This window comes from Ammospiza nelsoni, chromosome 7 (assembly GCF_027579445.1).
Source record: "Ammospiza nelsoni isolate bAmmNel1 chromosome 7, bAmmNel1.pri, whole genome shotgun sequence".
NCBI lineage: Eukaryota > Metazoa > Chordata > Aves > Passeriformes > Passerellidae > Ammospiza > Ammospiza nelsoni.
In genome coordinates this window covers 1,084,055-1,101,841 of record NC_080639.1, presented here as the reverse complement: position 1 = coordinate 1,101,841, position 17,787 = coordinate 1,084,055, and the positions used below count along the sequence as shown (strand labels likewise).

Below are 17,787 nucleotides of genomic sequence, written 5' to 3'. Positions count from 1 at the left end.
GCACAGTCATTTCTTTTGATGACGCGGAAACTTTGCTTATTTCATAGAAAACAAATGGATTTTGAAACATCGCCACCCTCAGGCGCCACGCGCTACCCTCAGCCCCTCACGGACCGTGGCCACGCCCTTGGGTTAACCCACGCCCCCGAGTCAGGCCACGCCCCCCGCGCGGTCCTCCAGGAGCACAGAGAGGCGGGCAGAAGGCGCTGAGGGCAAGGCGGAAGTGACGTCAGAGCGCGGGCGCCTGCAGCGGGTGTGTGGGAGGCCCCGTGAGGGGAAGATGCCGGTGGCGGTGATGGCCGAGAGCTCCGGGAGCTTCAGGCGGCTCCTGGAGCAGTGCGAGACGCAGGAGCTGGAGGTGCCGCGGGCCGGGGGCGGTCTGGGTCTGTCTGTGTGTCTGTGTCGGTGCGTGGGCCTGTGTGCGAGCGGGGGAGGGCGCAGGGTTTGAGCTGGCCCCTTGGGCTCCTCAGAAAAGCGCAGGCTGCAGAGAAATGGGTGTTTCTGCATAATTATTCGCGCCGTTTCGGAGGGAGTATAAGGGAGGGGGAGTTTGTGGGTTTCAGTCCTTCCCGTGGATGAGAAAAGGAAAATATTGATCAGGGAGTGGAGCCCTGAGCCAGGCTCGGGGAATTGCCCTCAGACCGAGTTTTGCTGTGGCAGCTTTTACTGGAAGCTCCCTCCGTGCTGCTTTACCTTCCCCTGCCCCTTGATAAAAGGCCTGAAAATTGGAAATCTTTGCCGCTTTCAAAATTGTACAACTTTTTTTTAATTGCTCGTTTATTTCCTCCTTGTGAGCTCTGCTGAAACGTGGCAGGGGCCAAAGCTTAGCTTAAGGTGTTTGGGAGGAGCAGAGAGGCTTTGCTGTGGTGGAGTGGCCTGAGCTGAAGCTAAACGAAGCCGGGGCTAATTAATAGGGGTAAATTTAATTTCACTTTCAACAGCTGCAACTTTCATGAGCATAGGAAGTTGGAAGATGTAGGCTTATTTACTTCCCCCCCCAAAAAAATATTGCACAGGCCTGTTATGTGATGTGAAAAAAAAAATTTAAATAAAAGTAAAAATCAGTCTTGGAGTGTTCAATTTATATAAAACTTGGCTTCCTGCTGTGTTTTGTTTCACACCCCTCTTTCAAATCGGCAGCCCTGTGTTGTGTGTTTGTTTTCAGGCCCCTGGAGGGATTGCCACACCCCTGGTGTATGGGCAGCTGCTAGCTCTGTACCTGCTGCACAACGACATGTGAGTGGCTTGTCCCAGCCTGGACACTGGCTGTGTCACCAGCACACTGGGAAGGGGCTCTGTGGTTAATGAAAGTGCTGGTTTTGCAAAGAAACAATGACAATGCTCCTGGGGATGGAGTCTCTTTCACCCCTTGATCTGACAGGCATGCTGTTCTCCTTTCCTGTGGGGAAATTTGGGAATAAAGTTCCTTCAGTGGTGAAGTTGGCTCCTCTGGGAAGTGTTGAACATTTCAGGGTTTTGTTTTGTAGCTGTTCAGGGCTGTGTTTGTTTTGGGTTGGATTTGGGGGTGTTTTGGTTTTGTTTTGTTTTGGGTTGGATTTGTTCCTTCTGTTTAAACTCCAGCAGGATAACTTTGGCCCATCCCTGTTAAAAATGAGGGATGCTGTTGGCTTGAAGGAGCTAAAACTGCAGGAATTCCTGGGAATTTGCACTGGGGGGGTTATTCCATGTCCTTGTGTGTACTTAATGCACTGAACTTGAGTTTTTAGGGAGAAGTTGCTTTCCCAAATTGGTGTTAAATGAGGCAATCCATGAGCTGTTGTGTTACAGCAGCCCAGGGTTGTCTGCTGGAGGGCAGCTCTGCTTTCCCACCTCAGTATCCCATATTCCTTCCTGGAAATGATATTTTTAAAGCACTGAGAGCGTTCATCACAGCATCACACCACAAACCTTGTGGTGTCTCTTTGTGACTGAGAAGTATTTTTAATCTTTTTATTTATTTATTTTTAGGAATAATGCACGTTATCTCTGGAAAAGAATCCCTCCTGCTATCAAATCTGTAAGTGCTGGGCCAAATTCACCTCAGAAACCTGCTGGTTTTGTTGCACAGCAATGTTCTCTGAGAACCTGCGGGTGGAAATGGGTTTATGCACAAGGATTTTCTTCTGGATTAACACTGAAGTTTGGTTTTTATTTTTTTTCTTTGGTCACAACAGGCAAATGCTGAGCTGGGTGCAGTTTGGTCAGTGGGACAAAGAATCTGGCAGAGGGACTTCCCAGGGATCTACACAGCAATCAGTGCACATCAGTGGTCTGAGACCATCCAGCCCATCATGGAAGCACTCAGAGGTAAGGCTGAGCTCCTGTGGGAGCAGGGAACTGCCTGGAATCATTTATTTGCTCCAGCAGAAACAAATTGTTCATTGTGAAAAATCAGGACAACTGCTGCCAAGGTTTTGTGGGTTTTACTATAAGGTTTTCGGGTGTTGGGTGTAAATTAAAAGCTCTGCAAAACCTTGTAGAAACAACTAAAGTGGTCTTGGTAGGATTTTGTTTCTGTGTATTCTTTGACACTGAGTTTTTCATAAACCATGTGGTTTGTTCTGTAAGAGCAGAACAGACCATAAATCACCCAGTTTTCTCAGAGTTCTAACCAAGGAACTTGGCTTGGCATTTCAGAACCTTGTAGGAGTTACAAGGTGTTTTTTCTGTGTTTTCCATCCTGTGTAATGGTAGCATGCAGACTCTTGCTCCCAGAGGGCAGTGCAGACTGCTGAAAGGAGGTGTTCTGCCAAACAAGTTCTCTGTAACTTGAGGAACATTATTTCTTTGCTTTTTAGATGGCGCTAATTATTAACTACGTGCTGGCACATTGCCAGCAGAGAATGCCATCAGCTGCAGAGTTCCCTGTGCTGCTGCTGGAGCCCAGGGTGCTGCAGGCTGCACTCGGAGGCTCAGGGCAGGCCCTGAGGGGGTTTGCCCTGCCAGAGAACAAGCTGTTGTCTCCTGCTGCTGACTGTGAGCTGTGGCAGGGGAGGGGGAGCTCCTGAAGGGCTCCCTTGAAGGCTGGTAGTGATTTTCCAAAGGTGGTGGAATTGAGGGAATGTTCTCAGGTGTCCCACCTCTGGAGATGAGTCCCTTGTGTGCTGTGTTCCTCCCTCCCTAGATGCAACCAGGAGACGAGCCTTTGGACTGGTTTCCCAGGCTTACACATCCATAGTTGCAGATGATTTTGCAGCCTTTGTTGGCCTTCCTGTGGAAGATGCTGTGAAAGGTACCTGGCATTATTCTCTGAGTAATTATTATACTGAAAATTGTGGCATTCACATTCTTTAATAAAATCCCTTGACCCAGGGTTTTTCTCCTGGGAACCTCAGAGCCTCAGAGAAAAGGAAAACAATTCTTCTCTCATTTGCTTCTCCTGTGCTGTGCTCATGTGCAATGTGTTTGGGGATTGTTCACCCACAGGTGATTGTTCCATTGGGTTCTGCTGTGAGTTGTTTTGGCTCTTTGGCCAATCAGGACCAAGCTGTGTCAGACTCTGGAGAGAGTCAGGAGTTTTCATTGTTATCTTTTAGCATTCAGTATCCTTTCTGTATTCTTAAGTATAGTATAGTATTCTTTAGTATAATATAGTATCATAAATTAATAAATTAGCCATCTGAGAACATGGAGTCAGATTTATCATTCCTGCCCTCATCAGGGTTGCCAGCATTTATAGTAGATAATGAGCTCAGAGAGCTCTAAGTGATGATTAATAAAAATGTATCTACAAATTCTGAGCCTCTTAAGTGACTGGGCAGTGATTAGAGGGAAAAAAAAATCTTGGTTGTGGATAATGGTTTGATTTTTTAAAAAATTATTAGCTGTTAATTGTCACTATTTATTCTCCCCTTCTGTATCTTACAAATGCCTTTCCAGGTGTGCTAGATCAGGGCTGGCAAGCAGACTTTGCAACTCGCATGGTGATGCCTAAAAAGTCCGGTAGGTGGAGCTGTTACTTCATGAAACATTCAGCATTTTTAGGAATTAGGTGTGAAGTTTGTAATTACAGCTTTGCACTGGATTCTGTTAGATACTTTTTGGACACTCATGCTGCTCATAAACACGGGGCATGTGTAAAACGTGAGGAAGTACAAAGTGGTGGGTTTGGTTTGGACTTACAACAAGTAGTTTGGATTAAGCTACATCCTCTCATGAGCTTGTTTAAACAAAAGCAGACAGGATGTGCTGGGATTGCTCCCTCTCCTCCTGTTGCTGGCTCTGCCTCTGTGCAACAGAAACTGGATGAACTCAAATGGTCTTAACCTAATAAAGATGAGTAAAAATTAGATCATTTTGAACCTGAGATTTTTTTTTCCCCTTCAGGAGAATTAGAACTTCTTCAGGCAGGGATTTAGTGAATCTTTGTGTTCTGAGGAGCTCCAGTTGTTGATATCATTTCCTTTGATTTAAAATCTAAATCTTCTCTTCACTTTCATGGTGTTGATTACAGAATGTCTATTCATGCAAACCATGGTCTGCAGAAACGCTTGGCTCTTTTTTTTTCTTTTTTTCTGAATCTGTATCTGTCTGTGTCAAAAATAAATATTAAGATGTAAAAGCAGGATGAAACAACTGTTCTTAAACTGCCCTGTGCAGCTCTGGCAGAAGGAGCCAAATTACAGCATATCCAAAAGGGCAAGACCTGTTAGACTAAGAAGTGACACTGTTTGTATGGGCAGAGTTTTTGGGTTTTCAGAGCCCATAGGAAACAGGTGCCAGGTGTGGAAATTTACCCCTAAGGGGCACAAAGCCAAGCACAGCCCTGAGATTTTATATATGAGCAGATTGGGATTTTATGAACTGGCTGCCAAATGTGCAGAGCTTAAAAAAACTGCGAATTACTTACATGTGGTTTTTATTCTAAAAGTGAGTGCAAGAACTGCTATGCAGGCAAAAGAAAGACTCTTTTGAAGCAGCTAAGCCTTGGGTATTCTGCTTTTTAGTTATAAAGTCAAGTGTAATGAATAAACAGGTTAATTTTAATTAGCTTTTGATCCATGTTTTGTTGCATAGAACTGGTTAAAACTGTTCCACTGGTCTAATTTTGTATGTTTTTCTCCAGGTGTGCTGGAAGCTTCCTTTAACAGATTTATTCCATCATCAGGTATTTTTGTTTGTATATAATGGATTTAGCTAAACCTGCACAAACAGTGTCAGCACTGAGTGGGAACTGAGTCCTAGAGAGGTGAATGTTCTCACTGCTCCCCCCCAAAATAGAAAACAGCATCCCACCCCAATCAGGTGCTATGTAAATGTGCTTCTCCCTCTGTCTCCTCACTCCCTCATGTTTCAAGCAGTGTCTGAGATTCCTGAGGTTCCCACTTCCACAGAGCTCCTGTGTGTTCTGCTGGTCTGGTCACCCACCAGATGTGTTTGGAGTCTCCAGGATGGCAGCTTGCAAGGAAAGGAGCAACCAGAGAGCTCCAGGAGCTTCCTTCTCAGGGCAGAGTACTGTCAGCCCTCATTTCTCAGACTGCAGTGTGTGCAGAGAAATTCTGAAGGCTGCTGGCAAGTAGAGCTTGTTGCAGCAGTTTTTGTGGTTAGTAACTCCTGGAGCACTGAATGGTGCAGATAACAGGAATTATGTCATCTGTGCAGGGAGGAGATACAGTTAACACCTGTCTCCAGAAGGCTGCTGAAAGTCAGATGCATTTAATTTGTTTTCCCTTACTGTTGTGATGGAGGGTACTGCTGGTGGATTTGCTTTCTAAATTTCATTAATGATCCACTTGTTTTATCTTTGCAGAACCTGCTCCAGTCCCACCAATTCCCAATGAGCAGCAGTTGGCCAGATTGACTGACTATGTGGCTTTCCTGGAAAACTGATCACCCTGCTCCTGTGTTCAGAACAACTTGGGAATCCTGTGTACTGACAGTTTTAGATCTAAGATTTATTTTATTCTGTTTTATTCTGTTAAATGTTGCAGCGTCCCCCACTCAGAAGTGTGAAGTATCCAGTGTATGTCAGCCCCACTCCTGCTTTGCCAAAGCCCAGCTAGCAGTGAAACAATCCTTTACCTCCTGCAATATTTATTCAGTAGGTACACAGCACACACAGCAGTATTACATAGTCTTTTTTTTTTTTTTTAATTGACTCAAAGCAGGACCTTTTTCAGGTGTGTTAGAAATGGAGAAGAAACAGTTCTCTGGTGAGTACTGCAGTGCTTATCACAGATCTGTTGCATGTTGAACTAGAGAACAGAGAGTGGAAGACTGCCCAGCCTGTATGTACAGAGAAAAAATATTTTGATGAAAATGGAAGAAAACAATTTTGCAGTAACTCTTTTGCAAATATTTTTGTGGCATATTTAAAATTGATTTTTTTTCTTGTTCTTTCTAGATTGTTAAATCTACTTCTTGTTCTGATGTGAGAAATTTCACATCAGGCATATTTTTACAGCAGAATATTTGTTTAACAAAGACAAATCTACACTTTGAGGAAGTATTTTGGCTTTTGGAAAGTTTTATTTGAGTGGCGTAGGACACCAGATGTTTTCCTGGGTAACCCTACACCTTGAAACCTGTCATGTCTTGCTCCCTTTCAGTATGCTGGGCCAGGATCTGCAAGAAATAACATTTCTTACCTGTCTTTAGGCTTTCTGGGTTACTTTTGCAGTGATTGGAGAGGAGTTTCAAGGTGAGAGTAGGAGCAGAGCCCAGCTGGGAGGGGGTGATGCACTGGGCTGCAGTGTCAGTTTGAAGAGCAATTCTCTGTGTTAATCTTTGAGCTGAGAGTGGGTTTTGGCAGCAAACATGAATTCTCTTGCTGTTTGTGTTACGTTGGTGAAAAGGCTGTGGAGGAAGAGTGGTGCTTTAAAAGGCAGTGCATGTCTCCATTTACTTCCCCCTCCTTTCTGAAATCCTATCCAGAGGTTCCATGGAAGCTGGCAAGTGTGCCCTTGTGTTGTGATTGTTTTTCCAGTGTGCACTGCCTACTGTACATTCTCTTGGTGAGGGGGTGTTAGCAGGGAGGAATTACAAACTGTGCTCTTGCTGCCTTGAGAGCTCCCTTGATATGTAAACACTTTCTCAAAATGATTATTTATTTGAAACCCACCTAAGACTTGGATTGCTAAATTTTTCTTCAGTGATATTAAAGAACTTGTTTACACTGACCTTGTGCACTTGAGTTTTTAAATTTTCTGCAGAATAAAGGTCTGGTTGTTGAGTTTTTAAAATTAATTCTTACTGGCCTCATTTGGAGAGGGTTAGTTAAAGATTACTGCAATATTTTATGCCTCAATAGCTTTGTGTGCAGCAATTGTATGGTGGTGTATTAAAAAACACTGGCACCCCTCAGATGTCTTAAAATATTCCTTGGTGTAAAGTGTTTGAACAGCTGAGTGAAAATTTCCCTTCTGTGTATGTATTTTACATGTCTGCACTTGTTGGTAGCACAAAAGCCTGCTTGAGGAAATGAAACTTAGACATAATTAAAGGATTATTAGGTACTCAGTGAATGGTAATAGGGGAGGAGCAATCTGGACACTGGCAGTCTGTGTCTGTCTCAAATCTAGTATCAAATCTATGTCAAATACAGTAAGTTTGATCTTGTCCTGTTCTGACAAGTTGATAACTGTGATTTCTCACCTGCTGTAAATTTTAAGCTGTCTTTTAGCTTTGGGTGAGGCATTAACTTATAACTTGCCTTGAATACTGTGTTCCCAGACACACTTTTTGCCTTGTGCTGCTTTGGAATCCAAGCTATTTCACCTGGATTTCGTGCTCATTGCCTTTATCCTGGTTTTTGGTTCACAAATACCTGACTTCAGATGAGCAGCTTTGTGCTTCCCTGTCCAGAGCCCTACCTTGGGAAACACTGTGTGAAATATTTCCTAAAGTGACATCTTCAGGCATTTGAATGCTCACCTGGCCTGCACTAATAGGAAGTGCACTTCCTATTCTTCTGCACTAAGAGGAAGTATTTTTGTGCTTGTATTTGCTGTTTTAATTGAAGCAATTGGTGTGGGTTTTGGAGTTCTCCAAGTGCAGTGCTGAGTGGGAGGACCTTTGAGTTAAGAAACCATTAGGAATTCAGTTGGGAGCAGAGGTTTGGGAAGGATTTGGAAAAAAGGAGAACTCAGTTTCAGTTTTCCATTTCATCTGCATCCCATATGTAATGAAACATAAGTTTCTTGGCATTTTATTATCCTCTCCTATATGGATCAGCAATGCTCATTTACCCGCAGTTCCAGTCTCTGTAAGGAAAGCTCCTTGAGCTCCAAGGTGGTTGAACCAGGAGAAACAGGGTGGGGAAGCAGAAGAGTATCCCTCCCTGCTGAAGATCCACATGGAAACCTGTGGGCTTTAATGGGAAATCCTGACAGACTTTCCAGTATTTCATTGGAGCTGCTAGTAATGCAGTGAAGAAAATGAAAGCAGAATGTGCCTGTACAAGGGAAGTCTCAGCAGGCTTTGCCAGAGAGCAGTCTGGATGTGCTCTGTGTTTCAGCCTGGGCTGCTATGCACAACACAGTAGGCGACATCTGGAAGGAGTCCTTGGGTGAGTGGTTGGTTCTCCCTGCATCCTGCCCTGCAGGAGTTGGCTGGACTGTCACCCAGACACCACTCTGGTGAGTTCTTCTCTTAGGAAGGACTTTCTGGGCTGGCTGCCGTGGCAAAAAAGCCAAACAATCCCAAACAAACCCAAAAGACAAGCTTCTCTATTTAATGTCAAATTTTTGTAATTGACTCTCAACAGACCATGTGAAGGCAAATGAGTTGCTGTTTGGAGATGGGAACTAGATTTCCAAATATTTTACCTTCTCAGGTCATGCCAATTCACTGTGGGAAGTTTGTAACTTTATTTTTGTTTGTAACTACTTGTGTTGAACAAAGGGAAGTAATGTGTATTCCTGGTTTCCTGAATTTAGGGTTATTAAATGCCAGATTCTTCTGTGCCTTCACAGCAAAGAAGCTCAGGTTTGGAATGGCCAGGCAGTCTGGCACAACTGGGTGTAAATAAAGTCAGAGAACAGGTTAAGCTTTAGGAATCAAGATGCTCCAGATCAATTCCAAAACAGGAAATGTGGATGTCTCTCTCTTGAATGTGCTCTCATGTAATCAAAGTACAAGACTGGGAAGGAAGGGAGATTTTGAGCAGTAGGAACCCAATTTGGTTCTGCCGTGTGAGTCTTTTGTTACACAAGGATAAATAATCATTTATCCTTGTGAAACAAACAGTGCTAAATCATAACCAGCATCTTACTTTGTGTTGTAACAGCCCCTCAGAGCTGAGACTGGTGTAAAAGTGTGCAATGAGAATTCACACGATGTGACCAGGCTGGTAGATCAGTGACTGCACCAAGACCCGGCTTTGGCCTCTGATCCACAAGGAAGGACACACTTGTGTCTCAGGTGTTTGAGATCCGATGGAGATTTGAGGTATGGAGCATGTTCTAGTGCTTTGTCTTTTTCGGCAGCATTGAGCCTGTGTCAGGTGGCACATACGAGCTCTGAGAGCTATCCTGAGCTTTACAAAGTGAGAAGGATGATGATGACACCACACTGTGCTTTTCTGTGCTGATTGGGATCTATGTTTAGACTGAGTTTATGAATTAACATATGGGACTTCAGTACCACACGCAAGGAAAGCCTCACTCTGTAAGTCAAACCTGCAGCAAAACAAAGGGAACCATATTCAGTTCAAACATTTTACTGGGTTCCAACTTGCATGTGTTACACTTTGAGCCTGGCACTGCAGCTGATACAAGGTAAATGAATTACTCAGCCTGCCTTGCCCTTGAAAGAGTTAATACTTGGAAACAACTTGACACCTTTAGTATTTATACTTTCAAAAATTACTTGGCTGCATAAGTATTAATTGCACCCAGGTATTTAATGCTGTTTCTGTGGTAAATCACTACAGCAAATGGGTTCAGCCTTGATCTGATGAGTCAGCAGTGCTGAAGAAGTAGCAGATCCTGAGTAAAAGTAGGGACTCCAGTGGCTGAGGTTCAGGGATGGAGGGGAAGCTCTTTAGTGTACCCTGAGGAGATGCCCAGTTCACAAGCTCAGGCTTTGCTGCTAGCAGATCCTTCTTTGCTCTTGCTGGAGGCCATTCCCTACCAATGCTTGCCCTTCTGTTGTTCCTGGATCAAGTCCAGTGGACCTGTGAGCGACAAGTCTGTCCCGTGTGCATCTGACAGCAGAAAAGAGCAGGACATGGCTGCTTCCAGCACTTGTCTTGGCTGCTCCTTCAGGGGGCTTGCACCATCATCAGAGGCACAGAACAGCTTCTCCTCCCAGTTATCCCTATCCTCTGCACTTCCCCAGGTGTCTGCCTCGATGTTCACTGGGGAACCTCCCTCTTTGTGACCATCCATTGCCACGCTCAGCAGGAACCGGCTATGTTTGGACATGAGCTGCCAAAGCCAGACACACAGCAACTGGAGCCTAGAATATGAGAGGCTGGGCTGATGTTTTTTTCCAGAAAGCAAGAACAGTTGAAAGAAAACAAGGAAACTTAACAATGTCTCTACAGGACATGAACATCAGTGTTGCCCAACCACATGTGGTGGTGGAAAGTTTATGTCAGTGGGGACTCTGCCCCAGCTGCTGATGTCAGCGCTGCCCGGGCCCCAGGGCTCAGAGCAGCATTGGTTCCCGGGCCCACACGTTCCTTGTGCGAGTCACACCCACGGGTTTAGGATGGCCATGGGCCGGGACGTGTCCCAAGGAGGCCGTGCCAGCGTCCCTGGAAGGGCCCGTGCCCTTCCCAGCGCGGCTGCGTCGGCAGCCCTGGGGGCTCCTTCTGCTGCCCTGAGCCCGCAGAGCAGGGAAGCGTTTGCTGATGCTCTGAGCCCTTCCTCACGATCCTGTGGGGCTGCCTTAGACACCTGGGGCCAGGCATTCCTTCCAGCCTGGGCCACTTTGGCTGGGCTGGGGGCGGCCCCAGGGAGGGCGGCAGTGTGTGCAAGGGCCCTTGGTGACACGTGGTGACAAAGGAGCTGGTGGTGACAGGAGCAGGCCACAGTGCTCGGAGCATGCGACGGGACAGAGCGGTGCCGTGAGGAGCCCCCGCACAGCGCGCTCATTCATGTCCTACCCGGAGCTTTTCCATGGCATTGTTCCTACAGGTGACCTCGTTGCCAGACTGTGGGACCTGGTGACTCAGAGCTTTTCCGAGACATCTCCTGTCCCTGCAGCCGGTGCCCTCAAGGCAAAACCGTGGGATCTGGTGACCACAATAGTTTATGAGGAGTCTCCTGTCCTTGTAACAGGCGCCCTCAAAAACAGAGTGCAGGACTTGCAGTCCACCACTCTTCCTGACGTTTCCCTGTCTCAGGTGCCTTCAAGGCCCAACGGCACAACTTGTTGACTTTGAGCTTTCCTGAGGCATCTCTCTTTAAGGTGCCCTCAAGGCCAGACTCTGACATGGCAGGCAGATTCCTCCGCCTGTTCAAAGTGTTCAGGGGGAAAGAAAAGGTCTGGAGCTGCCCCAGATCAACAGCCTGAAAAACCAGAGCAGTTTCAGACACTGCATAATGGTGAGCAGCAGAGCTGGGCCACAGGGCTGATGGCTACAGCCAGCTTGGTCATCCTGTCCAGTCCCATCCCATCCCATCCCACGCCCTGGGGACATGCCGAAGGACAGGACGGAAGAGGGGCCGGGCAGACACCCTGCAGGGGCCGTGCTCCATCCCCTGGGCCATCCCGGGGCTCTCCCTGCCTGGGCAGCGCAGGGCTGGGCTGTGTTCTCTGGCCTCTCCCACAGCCCCTCAGCTCTGGCTGCGCTCGCTCTTTGCCAGATGCAGCCCTGGAGCACACACAAGAGCAGGAATCCAGCCGTGGCCGCTTCCGCAGCACAGCGCAGGTACCTGCAGCCACCCCCACAGGGGCTCGGCCTTCTGTCCCTGCTCAGCCCAGTACCACGCTTGGAGCATGCCATGGACCATCCCTGCCTTCCCTGTCCTTGATTCTCCTGCAGATGTTCTGGAAATCCCTGCACATTCGGCACAGAGAGACCGGCACTACAGCAGCTGAGGTCCCAGCCCAGCCTGACTCCAGGCCGGCCCAGTTCCAGGCAAAGCCTCATGCCTGCCCAGAATGGACAGCACACTCAGGAAATAATGCAATGAATTATCAGAGGGTGAAGGCTGTTCACATGGCAATGACTGAGAGCAAGGCCATCAGAAACACTGGTACCAGAATGACTCAGGGCATCACAAACACTGGCACCAGGCCAGGTCCCACTGGGATTCATGTTCCCACTAAGGATTTTTTCAAGGAGAATGCTATTCCTCCTCAGCAGCAGGTAAGCAGCCTGAGGCCAGGCCTGGAGGCCTGCCAGGATCGTGTTTCCCCTCAAGCCTTGGTCACTGGGCCGCCTCATCCTTTGAGGCCAGCACAGTGTGGCAGGAAGGGAAGCACTTCTTGGGGGAAGCTGGAGAAGTTGCTCCCCCGGAGAGCGCTCCAAGTGTTCCCCATGCCTCCTCCAGGTGCCAGCCATTGTACGGAGCATTCACCAGAGGCTGGTGTCCCATGTCACTGTGGATTCCAGGCTGCAAATTGACATTGTGAGGCTGGCTGAAGAACACCCTGCTGATGTGGTGCTGACCCTCCTGCGCTGTGCCCCAACGTGTGACAGGTACGGGGCCCACGTGCCTGCACAGCTCAGGGCCCACCAGCCTTTGGGGCCCATGGCCCTGCACAGCCTGTGCTATGGGCTCTGTCAGACAGGCGCAGAGATCCAGGATCCTGGGGCCCCTCTGTTCCCCAAGCCTGCTGCCAATGCTCCCTCCCTGCCCCTCAGGGCACTGGGGCTCTGTCACCTGGGCCCCCACAGCTGCACAGGGCAGGGTACTGGGACTGAGATGCCCCTGACACAGAGCTCTGATCCCACAGAGCTGCCGCTACGATGTGGAGAACCATAGGGTCATCGGGACCAGCAGTGGAAAAAGTGCTGCCAACACTGGTCTGTGTGATGGAGGATTGGCCTCTGCACAGCGCACATACCTCTGATGGGGACAACGGGGACGACAGGGACGTTTTTGCCCTGGCTGTGAGTTTCTGGATCTGGCCTCTGCTTGCCCCTCGGTCACCTCACCATCAGCTCTCCATCCTCTCCATGCCTCAGTCACTGAGCTGAACCCTGGGCTAGGGGCAGGCTCAGGGGGCACCAGGCCCGCTGCTCCTCCTGCATCTGCACTTGGGCCCTGCCCCACGGACACCTCGGCACTGAGCGCTGTCTTGGGCTGCTTCTTTTGCAGGCAACTCTGGTGCTCTGGGTGATTGTCCAGGTGCCCAAGTGCCACGAGGCCATGATGCTGTATTCCTCCTACCTGTTTGTGGCTCTGCTTTTCCATGTTTGTGGCTCTGCTCTTCATCACCACACAGCAGATGCTACCAGTGGAAGCTGGTAACTTCTGGAGAGCATGCCAGGAGGAGCACTGCCTTCCCAGCAATTCCAACAGGTCCCAGTCCTCCTGTCCTTCCCAAGCCCTTGTGGCCAGGGCCAGTGCTCCCAGTGTGACCTGGGCTTTGCTCTGCACACAGGTTTGCAGTGCAGGCCATGAAGGCTCTGCTCTGCTGACTGGTATGACAATGAGGTGGTGGCTATGGAGCGCAAGCGTTGCTGGGACACGCTGCTGTGTGCTGGCACCCAGCACTATGCCATGGGTCTGCTGGCCAGGTGAGACCCCCTTCTCCCCACTGCCCCCGGCATTTGTGCCCTGTGCCCCACACAGTCCCTGTGGTCATGGGCCAGAGAGCCTCGTCACTGAGTGACGGCCAAGGAGACTGGAAAAGTCTGGGATAGGAGGGTGCCAAGAAGGGGCCGCCTCCCAGAGCACCCACATCCCCTCCAGGGATGCTGGGGAAAAACCAGAGCTCTCTGAGTCAGTTCTGGGAGAGGTTTGCCTCCCCATCTCAGGGTCTGGGTGCCTTTTTCCCCCTGCCAGGGAGATGCGCCGAAACTTGGTCCCTTTGTGTTCTTGAATCGCACTCCACTTGCTCGGGCAGTTCAGCATGCAGGACCCACACTGGGATCTGCCCTTCCTGGCATTCTTTGTGGAGGTGAGCATGGTGTCCAGCACTGCCTGGCTGAGCTGCCTCCCAGCTCTCTGCCCTCTCACAGCCACAGCTGCCAGGACGGTGCCCGTGCCCTTTGCTGCTGCCTGGGCCTGGCCCTGTGCAGCTCCGGGCTCCTGCTGGCCGGCTCCCTGTCACTGCCCTGTGCCTTGCAGGTCCTCGAGTGCCGGGACTTGAGGGAATGTGGTAGCATTGTCCTGAAGGTCTTGTTGAGATTCCTGCACAGGAAGTGCAGGGAGAGGCATCGCCTGGCGCTCAGAGGCCTCGTGGTGGTCAGCAATGATCCCTCGATGGTGAGGAGGGGGCAGCGGTTGAAGCTGTGCTGGGGAAAGCAGTCCCTTGGGCTGGCAGGGCTTCAGGAGCCGAGGCAGCTGCTCCCAGCTCTCCTGCCTCACCTGCCCCAGTGCTCTGGGTCAGGCCTTTGGCCTGTGGGCCCTGCAGCAGCAGGTTGGCCTTGCAGTACCAGGGTGGTGGTGGTGGTGCAGCCGTCCGTGGCTTCCCAGCACAGCCTTGTGTTCCACACAGGCCAGGAGAATGTGCTGTCTCCAAGCCTTCTGAAGCTTCTGGATGATGCAGAAGGAGAGGTGGTCAGCATGACCCTCTCTGTGTTCACGAATGTGCTCCAGCACAAAGACATCCTGCTATCCAGCACCACTGCCCCAAAGCTGGCTGAGGAACTCCTGCTGCTCTTTGACCATGTAAGGTTCTGCATCCTGAGCCACAGGCATCAGTTGCTTCCCAGAAACTTTGTACCCTCTGGATTTTCAGGCCTTTGTCCAGGTAGGACTGAAGTAGTTGATGTAGGTCTTTTTGTTTCCTCTAGGACAACAGCCATGTGCAGGTGCTCTCCATTCAACTCTTCAGGAAGGTGATGGAATTGGTAGTGGATGAGGGAAAAAAGCCCCTGAGGACAATTGTCAGCAAGAGTCTGGATGCACTTTTAATTTACTGTCATGCTAAGAACTGGGACGTGGCAAAGGTGAGGTTTTCTGTGATGCTGGTGGATCCCGGGGAGGGGGCTTGGCTACCTCCTGCCCTGGTGACTCTCAGGCTGACGCCTACTCCAGGCCATGGCACAGGGATGTGGGTCCTGTGCCCTGGGCTGTGGGGCCATCTCTGGGTCTCTGCTGCTCTCCAGGCTTCTCGGGAAACGCTGATTCGTGTGGCCGGGTTCCTGAAAAGGAGGAAGCTCGAACAGCTGCTGAAGAAGCAGCCGCCGTTGAGGGTCGATGAGTGCCTGGTAAGGAGGGCCTGGAAGTACAGGCTCAGCCTGGAGAAGGCCCCTGAGGGCGGTGCTCAGTGTGCGGGCCGGGCAGCTGTGCCCCTGCCCGCTGCTGCAGCCAGAGGCCCCGCGGGCTCTTCTCCAGGCTCCCGTGGACCCGAGCCGGGTCCCCACGGAGCCCCGGCCCGGTGGGGCTGCGGGCTGGCACCGCGGCTCCCCGGGCAGCAGCCGGCCCTCTGCCCCCTGCCCTCGGGAGCCCTTGGCCAGCGGCTGCTGGCCGCGCCTCCGGGCTGTGCGGCATGGGGAGGCCGGGGCTGGGCGCAGGCAGCGCCCGGCCCAGGGGCTGAGCCCGCGCCAACCCTTCCCTCCTGCCGCTCTCTGCAGCTGGCAGAGGACAGGAGCAGAGCGGCCGAGCACCTGCGCCGGGCCCTGCACTACCTGCGGAGCCCACAGGAGCGCCTGCGAGAGGCGGCCGTCAGGTTCATGGGTGAGCCACGAGCCCGGGCTGCCCTTCCCCTCCCCGGCCCGGCCCGCCGCAGCTCGGCCCCAGCCCCGCCTGCTGCCCCGGCAGCGCCAGCCGGGCCCGGCGCCGTGGAGCCCCGCCTGGCCTGGGCATTGCTGCTGCCGCCCTCTGGCAGCCGTGCCCTGGGGCGGCAGCGTGCGGCAAGGGCCGGGCTGAGCCCTGCCGGGCCAGCAGCCCGTGCGGCCACAGCGCCGGCAGCACCGCTGGCAGGGAGCTGTGCCGCTGGGGCCAAGATGAATTCTTTGTTCTCAGAGATGCCCGGGTTTCCCATGATGAAGGAGCAGCAGCAAGAGCTCCAGGATCTCAGTCAGGGTGAGCAAGGGCAGTGGCCTGGCCAGACGAGCTGCAGTGCCTGAGCAGGGAGCTGCAATCCCTGTCCCGGCTGTGGTGGGCTTCGTTCCGTGTGTTGACAAGAGGTGGCCTGGGCAAAGCACACAGAGATTTCAGAGATACGTGAGGAATTCCTGGCCTGCAGCTTGCTGCTGATCCTGTTGGCAACACCTCTGTCTTGGCCATGGCAAGAGTTGGGTGAGGTGGCCCTGGCAGGACGGTCTCCTCAGGTCACTGCAGATCCAGGCTCCGAACATGGCTCTCTTTCTCTCTGTTCCAGGCCTAGAGTCCCCGAAGAACAATGCCAGCCCATCCTGCTCTAACATTGAAAGTCATGCTAAATTAGCCCTAAGACCTGAAGAAATAAGGTCCTTTTCGGGATTCAGTGAAGCAGTGTCCCAAGAACAGCACCAGGAGACACTGAAGAGGACACCATCTCCCATTGCCACTGGAGCTCTAGACATAGTTGATGATTGGTACAGCTGAGCCTGTGGCAAGCTCGTGTGGCTTCAGCCCTCTCCCCGCCTGTAGATATCTCCCTCCCTCCAGCCCTCAGACACTGTCCATCCACTTTTGCCCCTCCACCCTCCCTCCCTTTTGACAGCTCCATCTCACCAGCCCTCAGACCATGCCTATTCCTATGTTTTCCTTCCACTCTTCCTTTTGATAGCTCCATTTCTCAAGCCCTCAGACCCTGCCTGCCCATTCCCTTTTTCTCTCCCATATCAGCCCTCTTTCTGCCTTTCATTAATGAACAGTTAGGCTTCTTCACTTTGCCTGCATCCACCCAGAGGAATGAGGGTAGGTCAGGCTGGAAAGGGCCCTTTGCTGAAGGTGCAGTTCCACAGCACCGTGCAGTTCCAGATCTTGCTGAGCACACTAAGGGCCAGCAGTGGGACAAGGAGCCTGTGTGTGTCAGGGACCAAAGTTGTGTCGAAGACCCTGCCATATTTGGTCCCCTGCTGTGCACATCAACAAGAGAATGAAGAGCAGAGAATGAAGGAAACCTTATGGTTTAACTGGTGGGAATTTGACCCTTAAGGGAAACAATGGACTGGTCAATCGATGGGAAGTGAACCTGTGAAAGAGGAACAATGCAAAATGGAGCTGTGGTTGGCATGGAGGGGGTATCACAGGTCACTGCAGCCTCATTTCACGCACTGGCCAAGCGTGAGATGACCTTGTAACTGGAAAAACGCCACTGCAGAGGAGGAGATGTCAGGCCTGGTTCTGGGCTGGAGGGATGAAAAGGACAAAATGCCCATCCTTTTGATGCAGGGGATGCCCTGGATGTGGGAGGCCTGCCTGCCCTTCCCACTGGAGCACCATGCTGAGATAGCCTGAGAGCAGCCCAGTGCTCCTCGCTCCTCTCTGCTGGCACGTGAGCGTTTCTCTGCTTTCGGGATGGCCCTGGCTGTGTCAGGGCTGCTCCGTCGTCATGAGACAGCCGGTCCTGTCCCGCTGGGTCCCAGCAGTGCCTCGCAGCAGCCCTGCACCCACGCCACAATGCTGGCCAAGAGAGGCCCTGGAAGCTGAGGCAGCTGATTTGAAGCTTTTGCAGATCCCCACCGGGGATGGCCACACACAGGGGATGGCCAACAGCAGTCCTGAGGGGTCTCCCTAATTCAAAGAAATCGGCATACAAACGCATTGTCCGCCAAAAGCCCTTCTATTGAGC

The 17,787-nt window shown here is 51.0% G+C and overlaps 1 protein-coding gene across 1 annotated transcript; it reads left to right on the top strand.

Moving 5' to 3' along the window:
• Positions 1–227: 227 nt before the first annotated feature.
• COPS8 (COP9 signalosome subunit 8) lies at positions 228–7,118 on the top strand. The gene is made up of 8 exons (XM_059476037.1): positions 228–358; positions 1,166–1,236; positions 1,969–2,017; positions 2,175–2,307; positions 3,125–3,232; positions 3,880–3,942; positions 5,066–5,107; positions 5,750–7,118. Exons 1-8 carry the CDS (start codon positions 281–283, stop codon positions 5,827–5,829), a joined length of 624 nt encoding a protein of 207 aa, XP_059332020.1. The 5' UTR covers positions 228–280; the 3' UTR covers positions 5,830–7,118.
• Positions 7,119–17,787: the final 10,669 nt, after the last annotated feature.